This window comes from Zootoca vivipara, chromosome 2, assembly GCF_963506605.1.
Source record: "Zootoca vivipara chromosome 2, rZooViv1.1, whole genome shotgun sequence".
Taxonomy (NCBI): Eukaryota; Metazoa; Chordata; class Lepidosauria; order Squamata; family Lacertidae; genus Zootoca; species Zootoca vivipara.
The window spans coordinates 64,199,567-64,217,578 of record NC_083277.1 but is presented as its reverse complement, the minus strand read 5'-3'; the positions used below and the strand labels follow the sequence as shown (position 1 = coordinate 64,217,578).

Genomic DNA, 18,012 nt, shown 5'->3' with positions numbered 1-18,012 from the left:
GGTCTCCCCAGGCACCTTTTCCCACAGACACAAATTTGCCCCAAGCTACTTTGGGAATAAAACAAAAGTAGAAATGACATTTGTAATGTATATAATTTTTCCTCTAAGTTTTAATGTATCTTATGTGGGGTTTTTGGTTTGTCTGTCTGTCTGGTTTTAAGTTGCTCTGGGTTGCCCAGGGCAAGATAAAGTGACTAACAAATTCAATAAATAAGAGGAAGAAGAGGAGGAAGAAAAGATAATAGAATTTACTTAATATAGTTAAAATCTATGATACATAAATACTTTTAGCATAGTTTTCTCTTGCCAACATGTGCATGTGAGTGCAAATATTTCTGCTTCTGAACTATATTATATGAAAAAATGGGATCAGATCAATGTGACCAACATTTTAACAATCTTCACATCACCCTCAAACCACCCTCCATTCATATCACATAAGAAGTATAAAATATTCACCAGCTGTGTTCTGTCATCTCTTATGTTCTTTTTATCTTCACTTCTCACTTCCCTCTGTAGCCCCCTAGCCTCGTGCTGTGCCCCCCCCCCATTTGTGTGATTTTCACCTGCAGCCCCCTTGGAATATCATGGGGCCTCCCAGGGGGCCATATGGCCCCCAGTTAGAAAACACTGGTCTACACAAATAGCTGCTCTCTAAAAATCCACACATCCACGAAAAACAACTAAGCTTCAATGTGGTGGTTCTGCTACAATACTGCTTACTTCTGACAAAAACACCAGTTACACCCAGGCCAACCCAGAACTAGCTTCAGCTGTAATTTTTGCAAAATAACCCACTCCAGTTCTATTCCAGTAAAAAATCTTCACAAATACCAATACGTTTGGGGCCTTTATAATTTTCTTTTTCTTAAAGAGTATCTCTGTTATCTAATCTTGGAGGTAATGGTTTCCTTCAATTTGAATAAAGTTTTCCTTAAGTTTGATTTATTGAATAAAAACTATCTGATAACATTTTAAAGATTTTTCTGATACATAACCATTTATGGATTAGGATTCATCACATCACATATGATTCAAATTATTTTTTCCAGAGTGAACATTAGATATTGTCTAAAATACTTTTCCAAAGGAAAACTATTTCAGGGAATATCTAATGTTTTCACAAAACACAAAAAAACCCTGTTTCAAAGAACAAGCAGTAGAGATCTGCATCACATTTAACAGCCTTCCCCAACTTGGTACCCTCCAGGTGGAATGAGAAATACATACAAGAACACTATACAGTACAGTCATACCTCAGGTTGTGAACGTGATCCATGTGGGAGGCATGTTCGCAACCCGCAGTGCTGCGTCTGCGCACGCGTGTGACGCGATCCAGCACTTCTGCGCATGCGCGAGTGCCAAAACCCGGAAGTAACCCGTTCTAGTACTTCCAGGTTCAGTGTGGTCCGCAACCCAAAAACGCGCAACCTGCAGCATTCACAATCCAAGGTATGACTGTATAAAATTATTATAATAAAACAGCAGTAAAAAGACAGAACTTTACCTGGAAATGGAAACATGCAAATAATCTTAATACTCTTACCAATTGCAAATGCCTTCACAACTAGAGTTTATTCATGAAATTCAATTCAGTCACTTTACTGAAGTGCAAAAATTTCAGTCCACTACAACACACATAGGCACAATCTTTACTACCTACCCCAAAGTTCAGAGACAGTAAATTTGATGACAATGTCATTTACCTCAAGAACTTGGACTTCTTATGGAAATAAAAATGATCTAGATGGTATCTATCCTTAATCACAATGAATGTGATATCATGGTTAGACTAGGATCTCTGAGACCAGTGTTCAAAACCTCACTCGGCCATTAAACTAAGTGGCCCAGTCTCAACCTCTCAACCTAACTTCACATGGTTGTGTCAATTGAGTAAGAAGGGAGAGAAGCATGTACACCACCTTCAGTTACTTGGAGAACATGGTATATAAATGCTTTAATAAATACTAAAGACCCATTCTTCTCAGGCATAGTAACAGATCAAGAAACGTGCAAGTGCCAGCCCATCTCCACCTGACACTATGCATCTGCTCCTATGCACAGGACTCAATCTTTGCTTTACCACCACAAAATGTCACTTGAACATTTACTGTGGATGTAGAAGGCTGCATTTAGCAGATGTACACAACACACTGGCAAACAATTTCAAGTGCCTTTCCTACCCTTACTATGTATCTTGCTATGAAGCACCCAATCAGTGTGAAGAGTGTATTCATTTTCAATTGACTCACAACAGTGAATGCATGATATAAAAGGGTCACCTGGTACAACTATCGAGATCAGACATATTCAGGTTAACTGACACTCAAAATACTAAAAATAAGCTACATACAGCAGCTTACATGCCTATTCTAAAATGTGTGACTTCAATTTCACTCTCATATTAACTGCTTAAAGACAATGCATCTGATATAGAACAGCCTAAGTAGAGCAACACACAAGGAAAAAAATAAGGGGTAAATAGTTAATGGCTGCTGTGTATTTAGCTTTCCCAGTAAATGATCATCAGACCAAATTTTAATGATTATTTTAAAACTGCAGTAATTTGGAGGGGTGGAATTTCATAACCTATAATGCTGACTAACTAAAATTAGTGGTTTTCTATTTTAAAATAAAACAACTTTTCTAGCAGTCTAAAAGCTGTTTAGCCACACTATTTTCCATTCAGTATCAGAAAAGTAACATACAAACAACAGATGAAAGAATTGCTTTAAAACAGTCTTAAAATTATTTAAATAAAATAAAGCCAACTGGAATAGGGATTCAGTTAAAAAAAGTGCCCCTAAAAATTATTCAAGTTCTGGCTTTTTTAATTCCACCCCTCCCCCAAATAAGGAGAAACCTATTCCTGTGATGGAAAGAGGAACTGATGGAAAGAGTGATGGAAAGAAGAAGAGACAAAATAGATAATTTCCAGAGACGTAAACTGTCCTTCAGAGGCACAAACTGTTCATAAGAGAGGTGTGAAATGTCAGTAATTTGTGGACCTCATACTCACAGCCCACTCTTCCCAAATGGTACAATGCAGGAGCATTCTGTGTCCTGCTTTTTATTTCTCAATTGCTGTCCACGTACAAGATGCTATTCACCATGGTCCCCCACCTTTCAGTTTGGAGAACTCTATTTATACAGACTTTAGAGTTATCAATACGTTTATGTCATTCAGTTCATGTCCTGCAGACTCTGTCTGGCTAGAGTTGGCGACTGGATACAGACAAGCTAACTAAAGCTGAATCCAGATAGATAATTATGGCTGAAATGCTTTGTGCCCATGTCTATTCCTTGGACATTCAGATATACCTGAAACTAAATTGTACTATCAATAGGTCCTTAACAGTCAAGATAACACAAAATGAAGAACATCTATAACCTCAAACAACTATGTATTGTTTTCTATTAAATTTGTTCCAAATAATATTTTTAAATGTTTAGGGCATGTCATTCTCAGCATGCATGTAATGTTAGTTTCAGGGGACAAAAAAGGAAACACCTACAGTATTGAAATGAATTACACAAGGTTTTAAGCAAACTGTTAACATGCAAAGAGCACAAAAATAGAAGAAAATTAAAAAGAAGGTGAGGTATGAAGAAAAAATAGGAAGTAGAAAATAATACAGGCCTAAGCTTGCAATACTATACACATACCTGTATACCTAGGAGTAAGTCCTACAATGAGACTTGCTTATGAGCAGACATGCATAAGATCACATAACTCAGAGTGCTGACAATTAACTGCACAGAAGTACTAAATTAGAACCTATTCACCACTTAACGCTTAGGCTACATGTATGTCCAAATAGCAATTTTAAAAATTAGTTCCATAGCACTTTCCACTTTACAATAGCTATAACACTGCATACTTAATGTATGTCTTATGCTTACATTCCAGAGCAACCATTTTTTCTAAGCAAGTTTTCAACTGTGACAAAAAAATCAAGCTACTGCGTATAAGGATCTGATAAATATATACAAAGCACTCTTATACAACTTAAAACAAATCTTAAGCATCAATTTATGATATCAGGTAGAATAGAACTTTATTGCTCCAAGGTCCTTCAGAACTAAAAAGGTACCCAAGAGACTGTCAGGTTGAGATTTTTTAAAAAAAAGACTTACCCATGTATCTAAATTAATGTAATAGTAATTAATGGATTAACTTTCAAAGGACTAGGAAAAATATTCTTTTTATAGAGAGCTGCTATTGGCGGGATTGCCTGTTCTAGATGGAACTTCACTTTAAAGCAACATATTTATAGACTGACTGGCCTTAGTCTCAGCTTTGTTTTCGAGGGCCAGATGGCACCCACAGTCAGATTGCTTGCAATTAGTTCCCTGATATGTTGCTTACCTCCTTAGAGGGAAGAACCTTGCCACTATTATCACCCAAACCTGGAAGGCTGTAGAAATTTGCAGCAGATGCAGAAACCATCACTCTTGCCTGTTGGCTGAAACTAGTGTGATACCATAGTAGATTCTTATGTGGGAGGCTTAGAATCAATCTTGCGTTCAATGCCCTTGAATACTCACAAAGAGCCATTTCACTCACACATTACATGGCAACAAACTCAGATTTACTTCTGAGGGGCAACTTGACAGGCAGCTCCCAGCAGGCTGAAAAGCAGTGCCTATGATACATGTGTTTTCAACATGTGTGTATGTATTTTAGGTGTACACCTAAAAAAATGTGTAAAATTGTACTAGGCAAAGGTAAAGGAAATTGTACTACATTCACCCAAATGTACTTCACAGGTCAGTCCACAAACTGACTTTCATAGTTACAGATTGCTTAAATAAGGAATTACTGAAACCCAACCTGAACCAATGGGCAAAGGGTTTGATAGTTTTTGTGAAAATTTTTAAAGTGCACTGTAAGGAAAGCTTAACAAACCAAAGCCTCATTTAAACTAAAGAGAAAGAACCAAAGGAAATCCTTACCTCCATTGATTGGCAGAGGTGCCAGAAGTTGACCTCTGACAGCTACTTTGGGAGAATCTTGTCCATAGCGCCCACGCTCAAGTATCAGCAAAGTAGGTGTTGAACGATCAGGACTCAGTACAGTCACATTTATGAGGGCTGTATAATATGCTTGACTAGCATTATCTGCACTAGCTGGAAGAGCGTAACAATTAAACAGGACCAAAATGGGCACAGAGGATAAATAGCTCCAATAAGGCAAAACCCACTTTAGGAACATTTTCAGCCCTGAAAAATGTAAATTTTATCTTCAAAACGTCTCTTGAACAAAATATTATTGTGTGCATAAATGCATGTTATTCCATATCATAATAAAAAGGAATTAGAATCGCTAAAAGAAGCAAGAGAGCCACCCTGGGTGCCTAGTCCTTTCCATACATTCAGCCACTGGAGGAAGCTTAAAATGATATGGATGGTGGGGGAAAGGAGATTTTTAAATATATATATATATCGGGTTTTCAAAGGTAGAAACGAATCAGAACGAAGAAGCCGGGATAATAACCTAAGCGCTACAGCAGCTGCAAGGAAGACGACACACAACAGCTTATTCGAAGGAGACGAGGAAAGGGGGCCACTGGGATCCAAATGCTATAAAAGGAGAGGATGGGGCTCCAGAGGCCGAGCAGTCCGTCATTCGATTCCCGAAGAGAGGGACAGCTCTGGGCCTGGCCGCTCGCCTTCTGGGGCTTCGCTTTCTGCCAAGGAGATGGATGAAGAGGTGGGCAGAGAAGCGCAGGTGGCGGCGGTCGCTCCGGCGGGGCTTCGTATCTCCGGGGGCGGCCGCGGGGAAGGAGCGGTCGCCAGTCTAGTCCGAGGGGGGGGGGGGAAGCGGTCACTTAGCGTCGCCGCTCCACCCGAGGGGCACAGAGAGACAAGACAGCCTGCGGCTTGGCAAGGAGAGCGCTTCGGTGCCGCTGCTTCGGCCGCCCCGGAGCCTTCGGCCCTCCTCAAGCTTGCTGTCGGGTCCCGAGGAGCAGCCCAGTTTCGCGCGCAGCCTCCACAGACTCTCCCCAGCCCCAGGCGATCGACTGCGGCGGAGTCAGGAGCCGCGGAAGCTCCATGGAGGCCGACTCGGCTTCGGCCGCTTCGTGGGTCCCTCCTCTTCCTCTTCCCACACCACCCCCCTCGCTCAGTCCGGCCGCGCGACCAACAGCCGAAAGGGAGCTCGCGGCGCCAGCAGCCCCACCCACCGAGCAACCGTCAAGCCTTTCCCTTTCCCCCCTCAGCTTGGAAACAACCGCAGCCGGCAGCGCCCGGGCGGGTTCTTACGGCGGAACCACCAACTGCAACCTGCTGGGTAGTTTCTCGCGCCGCGTGCGCAGGCGCACTGCGCCAACCCGTTGCTCGCCCTCGCCCCCCCCCCCCCACGCACCGCCACGAGGAGGTGGGAGGGAACTCGAGTGAAAAGTCACACCCACTCCTAGGGGAGGGTGCGCGAGCGTTACAGGACTGAGGCAGCGGAGGCGGGGCTAGTTTAAAAATAGTTGGGTTGCGCTGGATTCAGAGGGAGATGCGGGAGCGTGGTCGCTGTTCTTGGGAAGCTGAACAGTCGAAAAGGTAAACGCTCAGGGACAGCTCTGCCTGCAAACCAGCTCCACATCTATATGTATCTTCTTCATATTGCTTTACGGCACCCCCCCCCCCCACACACACACATTGGACACTGAGGCAGGACAGGTGTGTATGTGCTCCCAACAGAAACTGCCGTCAAGCAAATCACTCCTTCTCTCAGTCCGTTTACCTCACACCGGCCATTCCATTTCCCAGGCATAAGCCCCCTTTTCCTTCCCGGATTATAATGTGCCTTCCACACGTTGACATAATAGTTCACTACACTCCTCCCCATCATTTAAGGAGGAAATTGCCTCACAAATTGACTTCTCTGATGAGAGCTAGAAATCCCCTCAGGCTTCTGTCCCGGACCCAAGTCCCCTCAAGTCTGCATAATTCACCTTGCCTTGCTCGTCTGACGGTGGAAGGGGCAAGCTCAATGCTAAAGCTGCACATTCAGAAGGTCCTGGGTTCAGCCCCTTTTCATCTCCAGGTAAGGCTGGGAAATATTCCTTTCTGAAAGCCTTGCAAAGATTTTGCCAGTTGGTAGACCAGGAATACATCCTTCTGATATGCCTATATATTAAGTTCTTTGTGAGTGCATAGTGTAAGCACGTCTCTTCTAGTTCCTTTTTAATAAGTTAAAACCTCATATGCCAAGTTCCGGTAGGCTACATTTCATTGGTGTTAAATGTGGCTTAAGCCATATCCTGATAGATATTGTCCCACTGGCAATATGCTGGCCAGGCAGTGGATTCACAGAAATGTCAAGCTACAGAAGCTGCCTATTTACCCTCTGCCAGTCTATCTATATAGCACCTTCTGCTCTGTCCCTCTTGATTCATAACATGCGAAAAGGTTGGTATTAGTGAAAATGGTCCTTCAGATTACTTGGATCCAATCCCTCTAAAGTTTTAAAAGTTAAAATTGGCAAATTGGGCTTGGAAAGCACACCAGCAACCAGTGCAAGTGGCACAATAATGGTGTCATATGACTCAAATGCTAGGACCCATAAGGATTCATGTGGCTACATTCTGAACTAGTTAAAAGTTTCTGAGTCATGTTAAAGGCAGCCCCCCCCAATCCCCCACATTTCAATAGTCAAGCCTAGCTTGCCCATGAGAACTTTCCAGAGGTTTCAGTTGGTGCACCAGCAGATACACCATATACATAAATAATACCACCACATGTAACAATGGTGAATTAGTTGTAATTTTGTTCAGATGCAATATGGAACATCCCATTCATGTGAATCTATCTGAGCCTTGAGATTAGTACGTATCTAAGGTCTTGCCTTGGCCCTGCCATTAACAGAAATACAGAAACAGGGTCCTCTCAGGTGGCTCCCTGACTGTGTATCTCACTCCCTAGTGAGATTTGCCAGCCCCCTCACTCACAGACTTTAGGTTTTATTAAAGGGCAGCCTGAGTCTGAAGGCCTTTTAACTGTCTTATCGGACTCCTGTTTTATAAAGCTGTTTGGTTTCCCTCCCCCCTATTGTTTGCTATAGTTAATTGGTTTTAACTTGTATTTATTCCAATTTTATTGTTTAAAATTGCTTTCTGAAGGCTTTTTGCTCTGAAATGTGGGTACACAGATAAATAAAATAAAATGCATGAAACCACTCCGGATATTTATGTCCTCAGAAATGGATGCCACAAAAAAATCCAAAAAGAAAACTCAAAAGCAACCTTCCATCTAACATTTATGACAGTTAAATGCACTGTTTTATTTTTTATTTTTAGTATTTGTTGCAGAAAATATTTGTGTTTTGAAGCAAATAACCACCTGTCTGCTCTGCAGAGACATGTCCTGCCTAGTTACCGTATTTTGGTAGCAGCAATGGAAAGCCCCACATTGAGAGCAATTATTAATCTTTAGCAGTGTGGTTAAATTTTTCCTTTTGGAGAAGTTAATGTGTTTGTTGTGAATGATACACTTGGTCACCAGTGCGAGGAATCTAGAAGAAAATTGCATTGTGCTAGTGCTAGTTTAATTTTTCCTTTAATGAGGGCCAAGATTACCTCCTCTTCTTGGGTGGCTTTCAACAAATGCAGTACACATTGTGAGTGCTTGTGAGAGCAAACACTGACCCACAGAGCCCACTAAAGGCATATAACTTGTGGATCTGAAAAATCCTCAGAGATGTCATTTATGAAAAGCTCTATAGAAATGTCAATATAATACAGGAAATGTTTTTGAAGCGGTAGCTGAATGTTCTGCTTTCACATCCCATTCCCCCCCCCCCCGCTTGGGAAATGCTAGGTGATGAACCACAGTGGGTCCACTAATGGCCTTTTAAGCAATCTGCAAAAACTCTTCATCCTTTACTCAGGGGACTATGCAGGAACAAAAATGACAAATATTCACATTTCACTAGTGTCCTTCACAAGAAATATTTACTGTGTCTGACCATGGGCAGATTGCTTGACAACGTTTAATGTTTTCCATGCGTCTGCTATTGAAAATAATACACTTATTTTAACAAAAAAATGGGTTCCTGCATTTATTCTGTCACAGGAACCAGGAGACAGCTCTGTGGGAAAACAGCTTGCATTTTATAGCAAAATTAGAACAACCTTATTAGTTCACGTATAGCCCACTTGCATTTGCTTTTACTTGAAGCTATAAGAAAATAATAGAGCAATAATGGACCGATCCATTTTCTATCATGGTAATATATTCTATAATGAGTGTTTGTTACTGGACATTCCATCTTGTATCTGAATTCACACAGGTGACTGTGACCAGCTGCAGTGCCTAGCAGATCTTGCTAGATCCTTCTGACTACAATGAAGATTTTTATACCTGTTACATACTATAGGTGGTCAGACTCTTGGTCCATCTAGCCTATTGCTGAGTATTCTGTCTGGGAAAAGTTACAGGTAGGTAGCCGTGTTCTTCAGATACACACTTCTTCAGATACACTTCTTCAGTGTATCTGAAGAAGTGTGCATGCACACGAAAGCTCATACCAAAATAAAAACTTAGTTGGTCTTTAAGGTGCTACTGAAGGAATTTTTTTATTTTGCTGTCTGGGAAAAGTTATTTCAGGTCCCAGAAAGAGATTTTCCCTATCACATTATTTATTTTCCATCTGGAGGTGCCAGGGGTTAAACCTTCCACATGTAAATTATGTGTTTTATAACTGACGTGTGGTGCCACCCAGTATCAGAAAAGCACAGAAACAGGCCTAGCTAAAATTATTGGAATCATAGAATCATAAAGTTGGAAGAGACCGCAAGGGCCATCCAGTCCAACCCCCTGCCAAGCAGGAAGCACCATCAAAGCATTCTTGACATATGCCTGTCAAGCCTCTGCTTAAAGACCTCCAAAGAAGGAGACTCCACCACACTCCTTGGTAGCAAATTCCACTGCCTAACAGCTCTTCTTACTGTCAGGAAGTTCTTCCTAATGTTTAGGTGGAATCTTCTTTCTTGTAGTTTGAATCCATTGCTCCGTGTCCGCTTCTCTGGAGCAGCAGAAAACAACCTTTCTCCCTCCTCAATATAAATAAAAAAAATTCCTTCAGTAGCACCTTAAAGACCAACTAAGTTTTTATTTTGGTATGAGCTTTCGTGTGCATGCACACTTCTTCAGACATCCTTTTATATCTTTGAACATGGCTATCATATCACCCCTTAACCGTCTCTTCTCCAGGCTAAACATACCCAGCTCCCTAAGCCGTTCCTCATAAGGCATCGTTTCCAGGCCTTTGACCATTTTGGTTGCCTTCTTCTGGACATGTTCCAGCTGTTCTATTCTGCTGTTTGGAATCAGTCCTGTGCACATGGCACTTTTCTGCATATGGATGGGCATCCATGATGTTTGATGTGAAGATAATGTGGACTTGGCTGAGCTATCTGCACATTTGTGTTAAGAAACGTACCATTAACAATAATTTAAGCACGTGAAATATCTCCTGCCAATCTTTTCTGATTTTTATTGCCTTTACACTCCTTTTCAGTATGCAGGCGTGCTTTTTTCCAGGATACTCCATTACCTATCAACAAACATCCTCACTTGTTTTCTTAGTTTGCTGACATTTAGGCAGAGTTCCCTGGTTTGGACATAGTAGGAAACTTTGACTTAATACAAACTAGACTCTTCATACCAAAGAAGCCAGTGCACAGTTGGAGAATGGATTAGCAGAGGAGAAGCATTAATTCCTGATGGTTGTTCCTGGCTTCATAAACCATGCCTTATGATGCTGGAAAGGCTCGATCAAACTGTGCAAATAAAAAAGGGTTACAAAACTACAATCCAGAAAGGGAAATTGCAAAATATCACCTATGCCTCAGGCACCAGAACAAAAGTACTAGTTATACAGAAAATGCCTTGCTGTTCCGCTATGATTGCTCAGAACTGGTCTTGTGCCTTCATTGTTGTAGAGAAATTTCACAGTTCTGCAATGAATAATATCTCCCAATCAAGTGTAACTTTATTGACAGCTCAGCTGTACTGTAAAATGACACCACATCAGTGGAGTTGACAGTGTTCACTTTTATGCAAAGCAGAAAATACTTTGGAAGAATGCTGCTTTTCTAAATGTGTAAATGTCACGGTAGCACCTTGTGTCCCTCATGCAAGCAGTAACACCAGAACTAAAATCAGCAGCAAAAGCTGCCTGCCTGTCTCCTTGAAATTCCTTCCTATGCAGAATTTATTAAATCTGTCTATAATATCAGCAGCAGGGGATAGAATAGCAGCAGAGGTGAATATAGAGCTTATGAATATCTAGAGAAGGGATGTAACGAATATCACAACAGTTTATATAACAGTTTTCACTGCATTTGGTTCCACTGGGTGACTGCTAAAGTTTTAGAAATGTTTTGGAGATGTATACAGTATTTTGTTTTGTGCTATGTAAATCTCTGAATAGCGGGATGTTCCAGGGAAATCTTATTCTATAGAGCAGTTTACTTTTGGCTAAAGTAACACTAGAGACTTAGTGTGGAATTTGTAATAAACTGCCTATTTACAAATGTACAAGCTGAGCAGGTGGGAAACAAGTGGACAAAATTATAGACTCAAGACACCATCATCCCAGCACACTATTACTGTGTAAAGATCAGTTCTACTGGTTGGCACCTTTTTGTAACATTTTGTAACCAATTTGCATTATCCATGGATTGGGTCAGAGTCAGAAGATTTTAGCTCTCTTGGTACATCCATTTTTCACACAGATTGAGCAAATACAGCCTCCCTCCAAGAAGGTGTGTCTACCTACAGTAGACTAAATAAAGGGGAGCAAGACTGACAGTAGCGATTAGCCAGTAAGGAAATATTGTATTTACTCGAATGTAATGCACATCTCTTATGGCCAAATTAACATCGCGAAAATTAGGGTGCACATTAGATTTGATGGCGCATTTACATTTGCCAGCAAATACATTTTTGGTTTCAAGGTTTTGAAAATTGAGGTGCGCATTGCGTAAATACAGTACATATTGTTCACTATCTACTATCAAACAATTAGAACCTAGAAGGAAAGCTCTAGCTCTTTGCTTAGCTCAACCGCACAACACAGCTGTAACACTATTATTTACAGCAAGTGGAAGCTGCAACAAAATGTTGCTGTCCAGTGCTCCAGCCAGTTAGTCACCTATGCTCCCTTCCAGGATACTCCATTCCAGTTCCCACTCTCCCTGGTCTTTTACACACACACCCCAATACACAAAAATTTGGAATGAAGGGTGATTTTAAATGCACTAAATAATAACGATATTCTGTGGAGCATAGGAAGTTGCCTTATACCAAGTCAGACCATTGGTCTGTTTAGCTCAGTATTGTTTACACTGACTGGAAGCAGCTGGCTAGGGTTTCAGGCAGGGGACATTCCCAGCCCTACCTGGAGATGCCAGTGAATAAAACTGGGACCATCCATATGCAAAACAGACACTCAGCCACTGAGCTACAACCCTTTGCTGTGACCATTGAGCATGATCTCAACTCCTTGGGGTTTGGGGTTGGTTGGCCTCAATAGTTTATTTTCTTTTTGTTCCTTTGCAATCCTCCTGGTTCTCCCTCCCTCTTGCTTTCCAGCAGCTTTGTTTTGGCTACAATCCTAATGACACTCACAGCTTTTTAATGTAATTCTTCAATGTGCTTACCGGTATGTACACAGATGGTGCTATATTTGTATGAAGTAAATAATTATATGACTATTTTGTTTCAAATGAGTCAAAGCACCTTATCAAGTCAGTCCAGCCATTCATTAAGAAATCAAAATGAGAAACAGGTACAAAAACACTGGGTGCATTCATACAACAAACCAGACAACTTGATGTACCGCTATTATTCAGAAGTAAATCTGCAGCACAGCTATACAATATACAAAAGCACAAACACTCCTGCATGGGCAAAGAGAAATGAAAGTAAATCTTACAATGGGAAATATTTTCACATACAGTACAATAGCATCTTGTGTGCAATTACTTGCGCAATCTCAACCTTGTATGGTTGAAAACTGGCTGGTTGAAATCCCACAAATTAATTGCACGCAAGGTGAAGAGCTTAAAAGCTCCTTTTGTGTTGAGTTTTCCTGGTGGAAAGAGCTTTTAAGCTTGCATACTAGGTTCTGGGATGCTCTTGCAGGAACTTGGAACATTTCTTTATTATTATTATTTTTAATCTTTATTGTCATTGTCCCCTTGCGGGATCAACGAAATTACTCGGTTGCTACATCCACTCAGCATTCCGCATAATCCAAAATTACAAAACCTAATTAAAAACAGTAAATGTAATACAAAATAACAAGTAAAATAAGATGACTTCAAAGTCCAGGCTTTCCATTTAAGGCCAGAATTGCTCTAGAGAAGAAACTGTTCCTGAGACGCCTCGTTCTTGCCTGCATTGTTCTATATCTCCGTCCCGATGGCAGGAGCTCAAAGAAATGGTGACCAGGGTGCGTTGGATCTCTTGATATGTCTAGTGCTTTTCTTTGGCACCTGGTGGTGTAGATTTGTTCTAAGGTGGAGAGTGAGCAGCCAATAATGCTCTCTGCTGTTTTAATAATTCTACACAGCCCTGCTCTGTCCTGGGAAGTACAGCTTCCGTACCACACACATAAACCGTACGTGAGCACGCTCTGTATGGCACAGTGATAGAAGGCAAGCAGCAGCTTTTGTGGAAGATGGTTTTTCCTTAAAATTCTCAAATACAGTCTCTGCTGCGCCTTCTTCACAAGCCCCCTTGTATTAACACTCCAGGACAGATCCTCCTGTAACTCAATGCCTAGAAATCTAAACGTTGTTACCCTCTCCACACAAATTCTGTCAATCAAAAGTGGCTGGTCCTTGTTCTTCTGTCTCCTAAAGTCCACCACAAGCTCCTTTGTTTTCTTTGTATTTATGAGCAAGTTATTAACTCTGCACCACTCTGTCAGCTGCTCCACCTCATCTCTAGAGTCCGTTTCACCCTCCTTATCAGAGATGAGCCCGATCATGGTTGTGTCATCTGCAAATTTGACAACCCTATTTCAGAGCTGGCACAAGAGCATCCTACCGGTAGAGCCCACTAAGCAAGGCAGAGAGCTTTTAAGCTTGGAAGGTACAGGTGGTTGCATGGAGGTAGTTCAGAACTACATGAGAGTGCGTATACTCGCTATTCTTGGAACATAACCCCCCCCCCCATACACAATTGTACTGTCTTTCTAATCAGGCAAGGGAGCATTCATTAGTGTTTATTACATTACATACTTTTAACTGGTGAACAAACTAAAGTCCTTAGGAAACAAAACACACAAATCAGTGGCAGATCTTTTGACAGAATAAAAAGAACTGAACTCTTCTTGACCCTTCTGTCCTTTAATTTCTTAAATCCTACCACACATACTTAATTCTTAGACCCCTTCTCTCTTTATACTAGGGCAGACCCCAGTCTCTTGGATCCAGTTTCTTCTATGTTGTCTTGTTCCACCTGCCTCTCTTCTTTTCCCCAGGTACAGCTTTTATTTCCATTAAGACCTTGTCATCCAAGAATCTCTCTGTAATCATCTTTTCTCTAGCTTGCATGAGCTCAGATTCTCTATGCCTCATCCCTAGTATCGTTTTCACTAGAGGAACATGAGTGCGCCTAAATGCCCAGACATCAGAACACTAGGAGATTCGGCAGAAATTAAATGACTCCACAATATTTTCTTTTGAAGAAGCATAATTCCTCTACGCTTTATGAACAGATATGATAAGTGGATAGTTCATAATAAAAAGTAGAAAGGTATATAGGCCATAAAAGGTTTTCCTTGATGCTAAGGATAAGGAGAAAATGAGGTCTATAGCATTTAAAGAGTTGTCTGGGAATACAGTAAATGTAAAATAAAATAAAATAAATAAACCAAGGGTGGCTCATGTGCTTTCCATTTACTGACAATCTAAAAGATAGCTTTAAGAGATCTTTTTGACTAAGAAATCCACATATCTGACACTTCTGACAAGCAATAGTGTGCTGTGCATGAGGCTCTGTGTAGAAGTAGCTGCTAAATAGAGAGCTATGATTCTTATTAATACGGTATATATACTGCGTATATGCCAAAATGGCTCCTAAACGGTTTACAACAATAAAATCAATACATCATTAAAACACACAATAACAATTCAATGCGCACCAAAACATCCTTAATTAAAATATGCAATAAAACAAACAATTAAAAAACTGTTTTTAAAGCATTTTTAAAAACCAAAGCACAGTTGAAACCATCAAACCAGAAGTTCAGTTCAGGGGAATGCTTGCCTAAATAGATGTGTCTTCAGGAGCTGGCAGAATGCCAATACTGATGGGGTCTCTTATATATCAACAGGGAGGGCATTCCACAACATTGCTGCTGCCAGTGAAAAAGCCCATGTTACCACAAGTCTGTAATTATGGCAAAACTAAATTGGTTCCTTCAGCCGATCTTAGTGCCCTTGCTAGGCAGTGAATAAGAATACCTTTTTCAGTTAACCTGGTCAGCTTATTTAGACTTTCTATGTAAGTATCTATCAAATTAACACTTTCTGAAACAATATGCAAAACAAAGCACAGCTTCAAAATTCACACATCCAAATTTAGCATTACATTTTGCCAACCAATATTTACAAAAATGCATGTATTAGGGGAAATTACTTGCACAAATGTGTACATTACTGAAAACTGTGTACGATTGTTTATTAGGAGAAATTCACACTAAAATGCTGGTGAATTTTCAAAATTTTCAACAAGTTGCTGCAAAATGTGGAGAACTGGATTTAATATTGGAAAAATGAGAATCTGAGACGTGAAATAGACAGATTCTTCCATCCCTACTCTGAACCAGCTGCAAAGGAAGGCCAACAAAGATTGCACTACAATAGTCCAGACAGTTTACCAATATATATGCCACAGTGACCACATTATCCATGCCCAGGAAAGCTTTGCTACCATAGCTCACCTGTTGGAAGGAGAAATGGTGTGTGTTGGATTGAATTATCCCACCCCAAACTGGTGGATGCTGCATTGCTGCAGTCCAAAGGAACAGTGCAAATGACTCTAGCATTCAGAATTGTGTGTTGGATTAAAGGTCTCACATCACCCTTTTGCATATGCAGGTGAACCAGACCAGAAGTAGTTTGCTCACCCCCACCAACACCACTACACTGAATACATCTATGTCAGTTGTTTGTGTGTGTGCACACATTTTGAACACAGGTGTGTGTTGAAAAATGCTTACTTCATCATCGCTTAGGTTTTCTGAACAAGAACAGCCATATTCTGGGGTATATTTTACGGCTGATTTGTTTAAGCTGGTAAGTACATGAGTTAAGTCATTCAAATTTAGTGTGGGACAGTTACTGGTCCAGATGTGTGTCTAGTAAAAACAACTGATTCTGATTTGCAAGTTTCAGAGTGATTTGCTGATTGTAATACTGATCAGTCACTAAAGCCACCTTGTGTCTGTCACACACAAAAGCACACCCTTGTACACTTCATAAATTAATTTGGAATAAGCACTGCCCATTATGTTCAAAGCTACGAAGGACGTGCAGTTGTACTTTGGTTTGCGAACACCTTGCGACTCGAACATTTTGGCTCCTAGATACCGCAACCCCGGAAGCGAGTGTTCCAGTTTGCGAATGTTCTTTGGAACCTGAATGTCCGACACGGCTTCCACAGCTTCTGATTGAGTGCAGGAAGCTCCTGCAGCCAATTGGAAGTTACGCCTTGGTTTTTGAACGTTTTCAGAAGTTGAACAGACTTCTGGAATGGATTCCGTTCGAGAACCATGGTATGACTATAATACTAACCCCATGTATCTGGAGGTAAAGGTAAAGGGACCCCTGACCATTGGGTCCAGTCGTGACCGACTCTGGGGTTGTGGCGCTCATCTCGCGTTATTGGCCAAGGGAGCCGGCGTACAGCTTCCAGGTCATGTGGCCAGCATGACAAAGCTGCTTCTGGCGGACCAGAGCAGCACACGGAAACACCAGTGGGCTAAGCCCTACTGAATTCATTACAGCTTCTCAGATGACCGTTAGGATTGCGCTGCTACTTCTCATTAGACACATGCAGGATTACACTACAAAGGGATTATCAACAATGCTTTGAGAGGATAGAAGGCATCCATACTGTTTAACAGGTCTGATTGGGAGTACAATAACCAGGGTTTTATAGCCCTAATCATACCAGTCAAAGAATGCTAAATGCTACTCTTTCACCATTTTTAAGTGTGCTAACAGTAAATCATACATATTAATTAATGTTAATATGTTTGTTTGGTTTTAGCCCACTGCATGTAATCAATCTGTGTTTAGAATTCACAAGCAGTCTAACATTCACATTCTACAGTAGCTGCAACCTCCAGACTACAAGGGGAGACCTACATAGAGTGCATTGCAGTAATTCCATCTTGATATTACCAATGCCTGGGCTGCTGTGGTCTAGAAACAGTTGCAGTTGTGACACCAACCACAGCCGGGTAAAGGCACTTTTAGCCACACAGCTCATCTGACCTTCCAGTGACAAAGCAAGATTCAGGAGCACATCCAATGTACCTGCTCCTTCATGGTATAGTCCCATCAGGGCAGGCAATTGACTGATCTCCTGGATCCAGAAGTCATTCACACACAGAGACTCCATCTTGCCATGATTCAGACTCAGTTTATTAGCCCCAATCCAGACACTGGGCCAGGGCTTGCACAGCCACTCCTGTTTACAGAGAAGTAGAGCTGACTGTCATCAGCCTACTTATGAGACACAGGGGACCAAGACTCCTAGCTGTCATGATTTGTTTTAAAATCAACCCTTTTAAGGAGTGTTATTATGAAGCAAATCCTGTAGACACTGTTCTAATCAATTCCATTGTGAGAAATGAGCCTTCTCCCATCTTTCAATGTTTGTAGACAATTAGTGAAGCCAGAGTTAGACTGATGAGTGTTCTAGATAAAATTAAAGTCATATACTCACCAGGGAAGATCAAAATAGTTTCAATATGAAAATGGAGAAAGGACTTTC

At 41.1% G+C, this 18,012-nt stretch overlaps 1 protein-coding gene across 2 annotated transcripts in view; it reads right to left on the bottom strand.

Moving 5' to 3' along the window:
- The window catches only part of RNF130 (ring finger protein 130), a 39,504-nt gene extending 33,204 nt beyond the window's left edge, over window positions 1–6,300 (bottom strand). Inside the window, exon 1 of one of the 2 annotated variants that reach the window (XM_035105643.2) lies at window positions 4,957–6,300. In XM_035105643.2, the coding sequence (XP_034961534.1) occupies window positions 4,957–5,215 (259 nt within the window). In that variant the 5' untranslated portion in view covers window positions 5,216–6,300. The remainder of the gene's footprint in view (window positions 1–4,956) is intronic. The other variant, XM_035105641.2, reaches the window with a different exon arrangement.
- Between the last annotated feature and the right edge of the window lie 11,712 nt (window positions 6,301–18,012).